The sequence below is a fragment of the Xiphophorus couchianus genome, chromosome 11 (genome assembly GCF_001444195.1).
Source record: "Xiphophorus couchianus chromosome 11, X_couchianus-1.0, whole genome shotgun sequence".
Classification (NCBI taxonomy): Eukaryota; Metazoa; Chordata; class Actinopteri; order Cyprinodontiformes; family Poeciliidae; genus Xiphophorus; species Xiphophorus couchianus.
This window is the reverse complement of record NC_040238.1, coordinates 30,829,826-30,845,478: the sequence shown is the minus strand read 5'-3', so window position 1 is coordinate 30,845,478 and position 15,653 is coordinate 30,829,826. Positions and strand designations below refer to the sequence as shown.

Below are 15,653 nucleotides of genomic sequence, written 5' to 3'. Positions count from 1 at the left end.
CTTTGTCTGTTCTGATGTAATAGTGAATTAAAAAATCCATCAAAACAAACAGCGAAACAAAAGAGAGGTTTGTAGCGTAAGTTACTGTACATCTTTAACAGCCTATATGCACAACACACTTTTTGGATGTATATTTGTGAGAAAATAAAAACTGGGAAAAGCAATTATTCATTTGCTTTTCACAAAAAATCTCAAATCTGTCTCTCATCTAAAAATCCAAATAAAATAATGATGGAAGTGATTAACAAAATGTTAGAGAGTTTAGCTGGTTTTTATAGTTTTGCAGGAAACTGTGGTTATACTCAGAATTATTCAGCAACTATAGGCTTATACTGTATATATATAAATGTAATAAAAAGTAAGGAGAGCAGGAAGCTTATTTTTAGTGAAACAAGCCTTTTCACAGATTTTGTGCTTTTACACTCATAAAACTTTAATGTAAAATGTTCTCAAACTTGAACTTTCTCATGTATTTTTTCTAGGTTTTCCTCAGATTTGCTCCTTTTCATTTTCTTTTAAGCCATCAACCAATGTCTTTATTTGCCATTTCAAAGTAGTTCCTGTAGATATAAGAACTAAAACAAAGTAAATTTCACAAGGAGATTCATTCTCAGTTCCAGGAACTAAAAAAAAATATATTTCATTCTCTCTCTTTTTCCTTCTTTGCATATGTTTGAGATTGTGATCCTTAAGTGAAAAATAACTTTGTTTTTCTTCACTGTTAAGCAAATTTTGCGCTTTTACCTTTTTTGTCTCAACAGATTTTTCCTTAAATTTTTCCTCAAGTGCAACCAGAACTGTTTAAAGAACGCTGGGAACCCAAGAGACATGAGAAGGTTCCAGGTACAAGCCTTCTTTGTCTTTGTCTGGCTTTTTTTGCCCTCCCTGCCTTGTTTACAATGGACATAACACATACTAATATACATAAATTTATGGCTGTCACAACACATAAGCGCAGGAATGTGTGTAAGCAAATAAGCTATCAGTGCCTTTACAGGAAGCTTGAGTTCCTGACCCCTGACTAGTCATAACATAAATATACCCACAAATCAGGGAGACAGAAGGGAGGGGGTGGGGAGTAGGATAAAGAAATGAGGTGAGGGGTTGTGGGTAAGATTTAAGACAGTGCAGTCATTATTATTTCCTTATCTTCATGGCTGCAACACAATCAGGAAGACACCACTTGGGGTTGAGTGGATATATGCGATGCCCAGAAGATACTGATAGATTTATTACCATGTACATTTGTGTGTGTGAGAGGGAGGTTTTATGTGTGTGTGTGTGTGTGTGTGTGTGTGTGTGTGTGTGTGTGCGTGTGTGTGTGTGTGTGTGTGTGTGTGTGTGTGTGTGTGTGTGTAGGGGAGTGAGACAGACCAGGCAGAGTCAAACAGTAGCAAGTGTGTGACTGTATCTGCACCTCTAATTGTGCAGCTCTATTGTAGTGGAACTAGAAAAAGACAGTTCTGTTTCCCTGGGAGATAATTAAAGGCTGGACCCATCATGAACACACATACACAAACCTGCAGCCACAGTGACTTAGTGTGTACTGAGAGTGATGGTAATAGCAGTGATAACTGGTTACATTTAAGGAGCTTTTCACAGCTTAATGCTTTAAACTCTTCTTTGCGACAATCTGTTGACTTTCAATGTTCTCTTTTTTTTTCCTCTCCTCACTTCTCACCTCTTTCCTCTCTCCTATATATTTTTTCCTTGCTCCCTTTATGTTCCCCTGCTCTTTTATCTCCTCATCCCACCCCCTGCTTTTCCTTAGGTGGTTGTGTCAACTACGGTGAGCGTGGAGGGACATGTCCTGGCAGTTTCTGACAATATGTTTGTCCACAACAACTCAAAACACGGTCGGCGGGCCCGCAGACTCGACCCCGTGGAGGGAACCCCATCTTACCTAGAACACGGTAACACCAGCCTGTGTGTGTGTTTGCGGGGGTGCACGAGTGTGTGTGTGAGCAGCATGGCCGCCAGATGGTTGATGGTTTAATCCTATCAGGTGATTCCTGCCCCTCCATCTGGCTAATCCAACTTACAGCACACACAGTGCATGGTGTGCTGCTGTGCATGTGTGTGTTTCTAGTCTAATATCATTATACACTTTTTCTCATGAACAAACCCAGACTCAGAGCTGTTGTAATTCTGCTGAATGCTGTTAATCGCACACTTACATTAGTGAGAGCTGGTTTTTGACAGACAGGCAGACTTTTGCTGTTATCCTTTGGGATTAGATCAAATATGCTTGAATTAACAATAGTCAGAAATAAAGCTACATCAAGCTGACTGTATCTGTTCTGGTTGAAGTAATATGATGCACGTTGAACCATCTGTGAGCGTTTTTATATCAGCTAAAATCTCACGTCAGTCAAACCTTTGGATAAACAAGGACTCTAGGTCTTGTTCACACCGCCTTGGACATTTATAAACTGTTTACGTTTTATCCAAATGAATCCACATGATTGATGACAAAACAGATAATTAAAGAATAATTTAATTAAACATTCTGGTTGAGCAGATTTTTCAACACACGGACTTGTATTTAGAGCAACTTCTTATAATATAGTTCTTAAAGTGAATTCGGAACTGGCTTAAATCTGTATTGGTTGATGAAAACATTAAAAACCACCATTGCTTGCTGTGTTAAAATTAAAGGCTGTTCAAAAGGTTTCTATCTCTTATTTTTTATGCATTATGCTCTGTAAGGAGGAGTAAAATGTTTTTCATGAAAGTGAAACAATTTTACAACTATTTATTTTCAGAAGCTTGTTAGATCAAATGATGTTTCATTGTTTGAAATGTTTCCCTCCAGGAGCAGCTCCCTGCATTAAGGCCATCAGTCCCAGCGAGGGGTGGACTACAGGGGGCGCTACAGTCATCATTATAGGAGACAACTTCTTTGACGGCCTCCAAGTTATCTTTGGTACCATGCTGGTTTGGAGTGAGGTCAGTTCATCATTCTGTCTGCGTTGTTTCAGCCTTTTAGCTGTGAGTTCCAGTCATTGCTCTGTTGGAAGTAATTTAATGTGAATGCATGCTTTTCTCCATCGTCTGGCTCTTAATTGTGTGTGATCGAGAGAGAAAGAGAGAGAGAGAGTGTGTGTGTGTTAATGTTTCTCTAAATGATGTTTACCTCTCTAATGAGTCCCTACCAACCAGAGACCACCGCCCCTCTCTACCTTCCTCACCCGTGCTCCGTCTCCCTCTTTATTTCAGAGCACTGATCAAATCAGTACATGTTGATAGCCATCGGCTGAATACTCACACACACACACACACACACACACGCACATAGAGCTCACTATCACAGTTTTCCCCACTCCTCTACAAAATGTTTATTTGTCTTCTGACTCCACTCACGGTGTGCGCCGAGTGACCGTGGCTGCCGTCCAACAACAACAGTGTCTCTGTACAGTTGTGTGTGTGTACATACAGGAATGTGTGTGTGGGGGGGTGCATATGTGTGTGTCTATTAAGGGCTAAGGGGTTTGTTTACAGTGTTGAGAGCTGCACTTGCGCACACTAACATGTGTACAGAGTCTCAGTTCAAACTGACTCAGCTCTCTGAGCGTTCCTCAGGCGGTATTCAAAGGGATTTTTGGCAGACGAATGTTTCATTTGCACTCAACCTGGTTATTGATTCCGAGGCAGGAAAACATAGTTGGGCTGCATCAGTGTGTGGGATATTATTGCACATTTGCCAGTTTTTATTCATCTGTTTCCTACCTGTAGATTTCTCACTGAGTTTGTGACTGCACTCGACTTTTCTATTCCCTTTCGAATATTTTAGCTTTTGTCACATGAGCAAAAATCTTCAAGCTGGAAGTTCTACTGGGCCACAAAAGTTGAAAATACTTTTACATTAAATCTGTATGTCTTTATGCCCTTTTTGTCTTTTTCACCTGTATTGATTAAAACTAAAATAGTAAAAAAGGAAACAATTGTCAACCACATTTGCATCATTCTTCTGCATTAGGGCTGAAACTGTTGGGTGTTCAATTTGAAGTGCCTCAAAGGTTAATGCACCTGCCAATCTATAGTTAAATCAAAATGAATGCAAAAAACATGGTCATTAAAAAATAAATACCTTATTTTGTGCCAAACACTTTCTATTTTAAGAAGTTTTAATTTTTGTCAGTGACTTCTTGACCTAAAATAATAATAATCACTTTAAAAACCTGTCCAAATTTCTACCATTATTACATTAATTAACACTTGATGCTCAGGAAAACTATTCCATAAATGGCCCACCAGCCACACTTTCTTGCCTACTTTTTTAAGTTAGTTTTTAGGATGCAACAAAATCATTAGTTTAGTGGAAACCTGGTTGCCAGCAGGCATTTTGGTGGTGCAATTGCAACACAACTACTAAAATATATACAGTACATCAAGTATCACACAAGCACAGAACCCCTTATACAAGAATGGTTTTCCCTTCCACGATGACGTGCAGAAGCTGTTCAGGTCATTTTTTTATTTAATCAAGATCATTTTTGTACAGTTTATGTTTTATTTGCATTGCATACACATGGGCCTCTTTCTAAAAACAAAATAAGCCAGAGCAACAATGGTTTCAGTAGGGGCTTGAAGAGATCTTTTGAGGCAAACCAAGAAATTAATCCTCTTGATTTGAATATGAAAGTTTAAGACTAATTTGATCTCAAAACCTTCAGGGTGATATTGTAGAGATTCAATATTGAGGTAGCAGAATATCAGGGTCCTGGCACCTGCCTGCTTATAAATGAATTGTAAATTGTAAACGATGTGTGGCTCATGCATTTGGTGTCATCTGAGACTTTACAACAGGGCTGCCCACATAACGATGTTCTCACGCTTAGACCAGGCTTGCAGTGCCCCCAACAAATGATTGTAACGCTGTTGGAAGCAAAGCAGCTGGACATCCGGTGCTGCTCATGTTCTGGCTACAACTGAAAGAATTTCACAAAGCCACTCAAAAGATCCAACATCTCTACATCAGTGAAACAAAGCCACACTCATTCCCATTACAAAGAGAACAGTATGAACTGGGACCCTCGTAAACAAAGCTCCCACATCAGTAGAAACGTTTACACCTCCAAATTGCACATATAGGGTGGTTGCTTACAGACTGAGGGAAGTTAAGTTATCCACATTGCTGATTAAATGCTAGATGTAGTTTTTACTCTACCAAAAAGAAAACTAATGCATCATATTTGACAAAGATGGGAAAAGATTTTGGATTCCCAAAAGATTCCCCCCTAAGATGCTCATCAAAATCTGTGCACAGAGACTTGTTTCATACAATATTTCCTGTGCAAGATGGCAGACTCAGCAGTGTTCATACCTGCATCCTCTAATGCCACCGATAAGCCCATGAAAACACAGATGGTGTTTTCTTCGTTTAGGCGAGGCTGAAGCTGATGGTTCAGAAACCTCCAGTATAAATAGGGTTATTCTGTTAATTGGAAACATCCTAGTGAAGCTTTGATAACCGTAGTGGTAACATTGCAAAGGACGCATTTAAACAAATTTGTCTTTGTCAGTTTCAGTCATCCATGACTCAAACACTTAAAACTCGAGATTTGAAATGTTGATGTTCAGATTTGGTCTTTGTTCACTGACTCTTTTTTTCCTTGTCCTGCAGCTGATTACGCCACATGCCATTCGGGTGCAGACACCTCCCAGACACATCCCTGGGGTCGTAGAGGTCACTCTATCTTACAAGTCCAAACAGTTCTGCAAAGGCACACCAGGAAGGTTCATATACACCGGTAAGTCCAAAGAAGACAGTACAAGCACTTTTGCAAAGGCTGCTGACCGAATGACGTTTAGCTTCTAGGAAAAGAGTTGCTTTTTGGAAATGCGAGCTTGCGTTTGTATTTGAGAAAATGCCTTCGTGTGTGTGTGTGTGTGTGTGTGTGTGTGAATGCCATCTCTGAGCTGCAGTTCACTCTCAGGCCAGACAGTGTTGAACTAATGACTGCAGATTAGTCAACATTAACGACCCACACTCGTTAGAATGTTGCCATAATCAGAGGCTCGTTAAAAACCAGCTACAATTAAACAGTCTGCTCTTTATATGCCTGCATGCTGAAACTATTAGTGAAATCATCCAGAACACCCAGTTTACTAACACACACATCCCCACACACCAACACACACATGCAGCATCCACAAACTGCATACAATGTTGAAAAGGAGTGTGTGATTTCTGAGTGGATTGTTCACTGTGAATGAGTGTTTTCCTGCTGAACTGATTGAAGACGGGGAAGGGGAGGAAGAAAGCATGTGTGTGTTGGTCTTTTTTAAACGTATACCTGGAAATGAATGGAGGTGATGTTATGTCTGGTATTGATCCGCTGCTCAACATGGCTCCAACACACTATAATGATGACGTCAACAAGGGGGAGAAAGGAAGTATTTGCTGCTGTATAAACACTTTGAGGCAGTGGAAATTTAATGACTCCATCTATTAGCTGAAGATAAGGATTTAAACCTGATCAATAAGGATGACGTGTTAAGTAGTAATGGCATTAGTTCCACAATAAATAGTCTGCTTTCTTGCGTAAAATTTGGAAGAAATAATATTTCTTTTCAAACTATATTCCAGACATTCTCGTTTTCATTGTTTATTTTTTCTGTTGATTATAAAGATCAACTGAGCTCAACATTGTGGCTGATTTTTGATCTTTTGTTTTTGTAAAGTTTTGTCCTGCCAATCCACATTTTGTCCTGTTCTGTTCTTAGTTTAAGAACTATATTATAAGAAATTATCAGAACAGCACTGAGTAAGTAATATTTATTAGCCTTCCTGCTGTGAGCGGCCATTCCAGTCTGAGGCCAATTTCTCAGTGTATTTTAAATTGATTGTCTTGGTTTGGTTTAGCTATAATAACCAGTGATCATAATATAGATAATATACATTCTGAAAACACATAGCAAGTAATTCATATGGCAAAGGTAGAAAAACTGAAATGTGTATCAAATACAGTATTAATGTATTGATGACACATTAATATTCTTTTTGTTTCTAGGGTTGTTTCTAGACTAACCCCATCTCATGAGTTAGGGTTTGTCTAATGTTGTGCACAAAGTATGACAAAAAAAACAAATCATGAGAGACCTGTTAAACTTTCAGTAATACAGAGATTCTTTTAGAAAACCAAGCCACATGTCAGACCTAAGTCACAAATTCAGTGGTTTTAAACTTTATAACTTTAAACAAATCAAATTAACAATGAGACTATAGGGATATGCAATATTTGGAAAACATTCAGATGGAATTTTCTTGTTTAATGTTGCAAAGACAATGTGATTTGTGATTGGCCCAGATTTGTTGTCAAACTTCCAGTTCTTTTTTGACATTTCAGTAAAACTTATACTGGATTTTGGCACTGGGGGAAGTGAAATTCCATTTAACGGGCTAAATATATTACCTGCACACAGAATATTAATGCATGGTATGTAATATATTATAGACAGCCAAATATTGAATGTAGGCAGTCTTATGGGATTGCTGTATTGCATACAGTGATTCTGCAATGACAGTTTGATACATTGTCCCTCTTAAAAACTGTGTGAACTTGAACCGTTGTGGTTCTAAAATATTTTTTATACCAAGCTAAGGTTTTAAAGCTCAGTCCCACAAATGCCGTTGCCATTTCATTTCCTGCAATATAAATCTCCTGCAGTTCTTGTCCATGCTAACATCCAGTTGAGTTTCTGGAAACATGTTGAAGGTTTGTTTACAATTTACCCCAAGACTTGATTGGGAAAGCTTTACATACTGAAACAATTGTGCTTATGATGAGGCCAAATACTTGTGATAAAACTTGTTTAAATACAAATGTGTATAAATAACACATTTAAAGCAAGAAGGTTCTGTGGCTTTGTATTGGAAAAAATGCAAAATGTTGTTCAGAACTTTATTAGGTCTGACTAATGTTATGCTGAGAAAGATGTATCCATTATTTATTAACAATGGTATAAATAATTTCTGTATTTATTTATGTATAAATAACAGTTGATCCTAAATTTGCTTTATTATAACTGAGTCATTTCATATCTTTTGTTTCTTGGAGGTATAACTATGAGACATACAATAGAGGCTAATTTATCTTAGCTGCTCTACAAAAAGGGAAAGACAAGACATTGTACCCTTCAGGAATAGAGGTTGTTTCTCGTTCTTCATAAGTCAGGATCTTACCACAAAGAAGTGAGGAGAATAATAAGAAAAGTAGGAATCACTGAGTAGCATAAAGAGCCATTTATTTCCATGTTTTTGTATATATTTGTATGTATTGTCTTCACTAAGGGTTGTGTTTTTGTAGAGGGTTCTGTAGATCCACCACTTGTCGATACTAAATACCAGCAGTGATTCCAGAGATGGAGCAGAACTGAAACAATGTTTCAGTTGGATGATGCTGTAATTTTTGTTTTGCTGGCAGTGTGAAATGGTTTTAAACGGTGCTTTCTCAAAACTTGCATGTGTGCCTGCTTTAGTGTTATTCTTCTAAAACATTTTTAGACCAACCCTGGGGCTAACCAGCAGGTAATTGGTCCGTCTGGCATCCAACTCCTTTTCCTATTGGACGGGGGTGACCCCTGGTGACCTGGCGATTGGCTGATCGGTTCAACATGCGACCCAGGAAACACGATCCGTTACTACGGTTGCATGACCCCGCCTCAAGGTTGACTTGTCTCAGGAAGGCCCTGGCAGTGAAAGCTGATTGGCTACTTGTGGTTTTTCAGTACTCTTGCTGTGGTTGCCTGTGGGTGTGAGGGCTGCGCGATTTAACATGCTCACGGTCACACACACATGTGAAAAGCAACCCTGATCGCCATACTAGCAGGGTCATGTCTTACACAACTTACCACACACACTTTCAAACAGGGGCAGGAGTTGAAAGTAATTGTAAATCAGACTGATACGAGAGAAAGATGGTGAGTAGTCTGGTTAACAGATGGTCTACCACATCGAAACAGTCCACACACACACACACACACGTAAATATGGTGCCGTATGGCTGCTTCATCCGCCTGATGGGAAAAATTAACATTCTCCACATCACACACTGCTGTAAACACACTCAACGGTGCAAAGTGACAATCAATAAATGCTTACACTTGCCAACATTAACACAGATAAAGGAAACAGAGCCGCGATAGGAAATCTAAAGCTGGGTCGTGGACAGGAAACTTTGAGCAAAGCATATCAAACTTTGGGAAAAAATTGACTTTCTTTCTCTTTTTCAAACATTTGAGTCTCACTTTTGCTGTCTCAAAGGGAGACAATAAGAAGCTGAAGTGTAGTAAAAGAGATGCAGCGCCAGAAAGACATATGGACTTTTAAAACCAGATTGTAAAGTATTGATCCCCTCATAAGTAGATCACACATACAGTACAGTGGTACACGCATGCAGATACACACATGTACAACTGCGTAGAGACGGTGAGCTCAGGAGAAAGAGATCTCATCTCATAAGGGGAAGAATGAAGCAATAATTCAGTGGTATTGAACTGCTGGCTGGCCAGAGAATCAATATCACCACACCTCCTCTTCGTTTCCTCCTCCTCCTCCTTCTGCTCTTTTTACATCAGTCCTCTTTGTCCTTTCACCCACCCAGTTTTAGCCTTTGCCTTTTCCCTCCCTTTTTCCCCCATCTGTGGATTCCTTTGTTTCAGTACTCCCAAAAGATGATGAGAAAAACACAATTGTATTGAAGCTGATCACAAAATATTTCAGATTTCACCTTTCTTTGCTATTATTCCCCTCTTTATTTTCTCTCTCTCCTCCATTCACATTTCATGGTGGAGCAACACTGGATGGTCTGTCCTCATGAAACTTCTATGAGTATTGATCTGATGGCGGCTCTGGACTCTGAGGGAAAGAACAAGGCTGAAGGAGGAGGAGGTGGAGGAGTGATGGCTGAGCGGATGGATGGGTGAAAGTGGCAGAAGGTGTAGTTAGTGAGGAGGAGGGAGGAGATGAAGCAGAAGACAGGGATGATGGGGGAGGTAAAGCAGAGCTGGAGGGATTCGTGCTGAGAAGGTTTCAGGGGAGCAGCAGGGAGGCAGAATTAGTGAGATGAGACAGGTTCAGGTTTCAGTGTCATTCGCTCTGATGAAGTGTTTATGTTGTGTTTTTGTGAACAATGTGCCACGACAACATAGTTATGACTGATTTTATGTGTTCTGCTGGAGCAGTTCTTGCTAAACAAAACAATAAATTTTACTCTGAAAAACATCTGCTTTTCGTTTGTCCAAATCTGGAAAGTAAGCACTGCTCATTAAAACTTGGGGGGAGTACAATAAGTGTTTAGGGTACATGGGTTAGGATTTTAATGGACAGAATGCCTTTGGTGGCTTTACTTGCACTTTTTAAAACTGATACTTCATGAACTCGACAACTTCTGCTGATCTGATACTGATTCTGTTTTTGTACAAATCCTTGGGTGGAATATGACCCTAAGTCTGCAGTCAGTGCTTTGCATGAGCATTCATACATTGATCATGATCTATGTCATAGACAAATAAGGCATTTCCTCAAAGATAAATATCTGAAACGTATGGGGTGCATGTGTAGCCAGCCCTCATGAGTTAATATTTTGCAGAACCATCTTTAACTACAGTTACAGCTTTATGTGGTTTTGGCATTTGTTTTGTTTTGTTTTTTTTAACCATGGGCCTCTTGGCTGCTGATTATTGTTCTTATTGTGTAATCAAATTAGTTGGATTGCCACGTCTTGGTTTGTTCAATATGTTATAAATATTGTTTTATAAACTAACCGTGATTAAAACTTTCTCCCCAAATTTCTCCTTGACCTGTCCTCAGTGTCTCTTGGTCTTCATGATGCTGTTTGCTCCTGAATATTCTCCAGCAAACTGAATTGAACTGAACTGAGATTAAATACCACACAGGTGGAGTCTGCTTTGTAATTAAGAAGACTGAGGGATTTTATTTTGGGGTATCAAAATAAAGAGGGTTAAATATAAAGGCATAGCACATGTGTCTTTTCCCTCGACTTCACAATTCTTGGCCACTTTGTGTTGCTCTACCGCATAAAATCCTCATCAAAAACATTAAAGTTTGTGGGAAAAGTTATGAATTAATTTTAAATCCACGCAGGCAAACATTCGCACATCATTTTGTTCTTAAAGAAACATTGTTCCATTATTAATGAGACAGTCTGAGATGCTTAAATCATCACAACTAATCTGAGCTGTGCTGTGATGTGATGTGATGTATGCGCTTATCTCTATGTCTGTGTGTTTGTGTGTGCCATATTAGTGCTGGCATCGGTTAAACGTCTCCAGAGATGCTCAGAGAGAGGATCTGACACTGGCGGTTGGTTCTGACAGTTGATATCCCGCCGACTGTTAGGCAGCTGTTTTTCTAATTTTTGTTTTCCCTCAACCATGACTGCATGCTCTTTTTCTATCTTGTTTTTGTCTTTCTACCAAAGTTCTTCCTCTTTACTGCTTTCCACACCTTCTTCTCTAACTTGCATCACTCTCTCCTGGTCTGTTTCTGTCAGAAACACTGCTCTCTTTAATTAAAACAAAACAATCTGGATGATTATGTTTAAAACAATCAACATTCAGTACAATAAAACAAAGTTTTTGCAGGGTTTGACGTATCTAAATAAGTCAGAGTGTTCACATGTCATGCAGTTCATTAAAACCAAGAGAACAACAAAATTCAAGAAAATACAATAATGTATTTTAGGACGCAACATGTCAGAAAACAACATGGTGAACTAAAACAAGAAGACAAAAAGCAGGGAAAAGGTGAAGACAGTTTCAGCATTTTATTGATTGTTGAAATGTCTCTGACAACCTAAGGTTTTTTGGGTTCAACAAATTAGTGTTTGTGGATCACTAATTTGACATGAAAGGGACAAGACAGACATCAAACCCAGAACGACTATAGTATAGTCTCCTCGTTAGTATAGTGGTGAGTATCCCCGCCTGTCACGCGGGAGACCGGGGTTCGATTCCCCGACGGGGAGTGAAGTTTGTTTCAGGTCCCTCTTGAAAATGAGATCTAGATCTCAACGGGGTTTACCTGATTAAATAAAGAATTAAAAAAAATAAATAATATGCACACTGTGCACCTGCTCTACCAAGCAAGCTACCCAGTGGTCCATTCAGAACCTAGTTCAACAGAGTAATATACTTGATTCTGGCTCCTCATTCTGAAAGAATGCTTTCAAATTAAGTGACAACTTCATACCAAGATTACATTATCTTAAGGTTTCTATATTAAGATTAAATTAGAAGGTTGTTCCTCTTGGTTAAATCTGCATTTTCTGTTCTTCTTTTCCCTCATGTTAGTCTTTTTTCTTCCTACGCAGACCCACCCTTTTCTACCTCTAATTCATGTCCACATAATTACCATCAATAAATCACAAAATCCTAATGTGCCCAAAGGGCTTCCTTTAAGCACATAGAAATGCTGTCCACAACAGCTTAACATCTGGACCAAAGCTCATGATTTATAAAGTAATGTTGCGAACAAATTAGGTGGTTGAGAACGTAACAGAAACCAGAGACTTGGGTGTGATGTGTGAATAACACAGACATATCTAAAACACACATGCTAAAAGAAGTTGCACAACAAGCAAAGGACATTCATCTGCAAGTAATTTATCAGTGCTTGCTGTGGAAAGTACCAAACATCACCGCCGCAGCTGCACTCTTGGACTTCATGTACGCAAACACACCCCTTTGGTTCCCACAAGTCCATGTTAATCCAGCATAACTTCCTACCTACACCTCGCCTATTGCTGAACTTTCAGGGTTCAACAATGTGGTGATGACATAAGCTCAGCATTTGTCAATAACTGAAAAAGTACAGAAATTCTGCTCAAACCTTTACATTTTGATGCTATCCTGACGGACAGCGCTTTCAGAGCTCTCCTTGATTGACAAATTGATTGGATAAAGACTTTGGATGAGAATAATTGGAGCATTAAAGGGGCCCTAAGTATTCTTTAAAACCTTTTTTGATTGTATCTGTACTGAAATTATCATACAGATGTTTTTGACACTACCAGTTTGAAGCTTTTTAGTATACCTACGTATATCTATAAGTATATATAAAATCTATTTAGTTGCTTGCACTTAATCCCAGCTGATTCTGACGTCATCTAATAAGATTTTTTTTTAAATTGGAAGCTTTGCTCTGTTCATTTATTTATGTAACAAAACCTCTGTAGTGTGATTTAGGTGGAAAATACCTGGATTCTTGGTGTAGCATTAAGGAAAAGTAGTCCTAAAGCTGGTTGTTTGAGAGTTTGATGGAGAAGTGGCTTCACCCCGACTCAACCACTTGAAGTTACCACATGTATTGTATTTTTGATTCAATGCGATAAAAAATATCTCATCATTCAGCACAACAAACATTCAGGAGGATGGAGTGAGGTTCCTGCACTCAATTTAGGAGTCACAGTTCTTGGGAGAGCAAGAGGAGGTGTGAAGGAGAATCCAGGTATTATTGAAAAACAAAAGCAGGCAAAGCATGATTTACATGACAAAACGTCCAGCTTTGCATCCTTGAAAAAAATCACCTTAGAGTATTAGTTAAAAGCAAAGAAATTTTGGATTTCTTAACTTTTACTTTGTCCAGTGACACTCAAAAGGTCCTGAAAATCCTGCAGACCAAAGATCGATCGTAATCAGATGAGAAGGGGGTTTCTTGATTTTTGTTGGAGTATTAATTTTTCTTGCTTGTTCTTGTGAGCAGTATAGTTTTTTTTTCTGGTTGGATGTTTCTTCTTTGTGTTTTATCTGAGGCTTGGATTAAAAAATAAGCGTAACGCTGTTATATTAAGAATAGCATTGGGTAAACACTAAAATTATTCCCATTTATTTTTTACTTTTATATTTTAAAGAAACATTTATTAATGAAAATTAATTAGTTTGTCAGTGAGTTGTACATTTCTTAATTTCTTGCAAGCTTGCAAGTGTAACATTGTTGTTTGACAAGCCAGAAAGGGTCTCACTATAACAATTTAGATGATTCGAAGGCGTCTTTCGGTTTTTTCACTTGTTGTGTGGCGCACACTGACGTTTCACAACAGAATAAAGACTCTTATTGTGAAGGGCAAGAGTTGGAGATGGTGAGTAGTTAAAAGAGAAAACTGGACTTTATTGTTGAGCCATTTTGTTTTGATGTTGTTGGAAGTATATTTGATCAAAACGAGACTCCAAATACCTTGCACCTTTTTTGGGGCTGACTTCCATAAATGACGTTTATGTCCAGTTTATTTCTATGCCTTAATGCTCAGCTTGAGAAAAACAGGAAATTGTTTCATCCAAAATAAAGAACCTGCCTCAACCTGCTTTAACATGATTAATCATTTTTAGATGTCTTTTCTTCAGCAAATGACTCACAGATTTAAATATAAAAACACATGCCCACTTCTCTAACCCACTTCTTCTATAAGTTAGAAGAAATACATAAATACATTAGCAAGGTTCACCATTTTTCAGTTCAGCCCAGAAATACAAACACCTTCCGGTGTCAGTGGGGTATTTTGAAACAAAAAGAGAAGTGATTGTTTTTCCTCACTAGTCTGATTCCCCCCTGCTGACTCCTGCAGATGTTTGGATTGTGTGTGTTAATTAGCACAGCTGGGCTAAACACCAGCAAGAGCAGCGTTAAAAGTGCGACATGTAACATTTTGAAACTGGGATCAGAAAGCTTTATAATCACACTGATGACTGATGTTTAACCAGCTAAACTTAATTTCCATATTTAACCGTGTGTAATACACAAAGGCTGTTTGTGAAATACTGCATTGTGAAATTTTTAGCCTCTGAAAATTGGTGCAAAGTTTTTCAACACAACAAGGACCAATGGTGGACAGCTAATGGAAATTATTTTTATTCTGACAAGCAGCGAGAATGAAGAGCTTTTAATGAACCACTTGAAAGCTATCGTATTTTTGGAAAAAGTCTTTGATCCATGTAAAAAGGTTTACTTGATGGGATCACATTGTTACATGTCCTCTGCTTTCCTCTCTGGGTATATACATTTCACAGTCAGCGCTATTATTTACAGTTGCATCAGGAAGCTATATTTGGAAAGCAAAAATCTATATATGCAATATATGTGTTCCCTAACAGGTGGTTGTTTTGAATGCTGTCCAAATCCAATCTTTAATACATGTGGAAACGTGAAGCTTTAAAATGGCCTCCAGTGACTTTTTGTATTTGTATTGCTCTTTGGGTTCATTGTGTCAGCTTTTGAATACATCGCTCTCTAATCACTGTTGGGCAGATGATATGCAGCTCTACACCTCTCTTTGAGCTAGTGATATTTCTAAACTCAACACTTTGGCAAAGAGTTTAGACACAGTTAAACATTGGATGGGAGACAGTTTTTTTGTATTAAATGAAGAACAAACTGAAATACTTAACATTGCACTGGAACGATGACAAATGAGCATCTTGTACCTCTGTGTACTTTGGCAAACTCTTGTTAGGAATCTTGGCTCAACTTTTAACTCAAGTTTCACTTTGGATGCAAATGTCAAATTCCTGTTTTTCTCATTTAACAAATATTGCCAAACTGAGATCCTTTGTCTCACATCCTGAACTGTAAATAATTATTCATACTTTTCTTTCATCACGTTCAGATTATTTTACACATTTCTTGGCAAAAT

At 38.4% G+C, this 15,653-nt stretch overlaps 1 protein-coding gene and 1 non-coding gene across 3 annotated transcripts in view; both read left to right on the top strand.

The window, feature by feature from the left end:
* Positions 1–15,653, top strand: part of LOC114153795 (transcription factor COE1-like) — a 95,977-nt gene that overhangs the window by 65,115 nt on the left and 15,209 nt on the right. For both annotated transcript variants that reach the window (XM_028032563.1, XM_028032562.1), the window contains exons 7-10: positions 762–843; positions 1,772–1,913; positions 2,816–2,949; positions 5,627–5,753. In XM_028032563.1, coding sequence (XP_027888364.1) covers positions 762–843; positions 1,772–1,913; positions 2,816–2,949; positions 5,627–5,753 — 485 coding nt within the window. The remainder of the gene's footprint in view (positions 1–761; positions 844–1,771; positions 1,914–2,815; positions 2,950–5,626; positions 5,754–15,653) is intronic.
* trnad-guc (transfer RNA aspartic acid (anticodon GUC)) lies at positions 11,922–11,993 on the top strand. Its single transcript has one exon. It is a non-coding gene; the product is annotated as a tRNA-Asp (tRNA).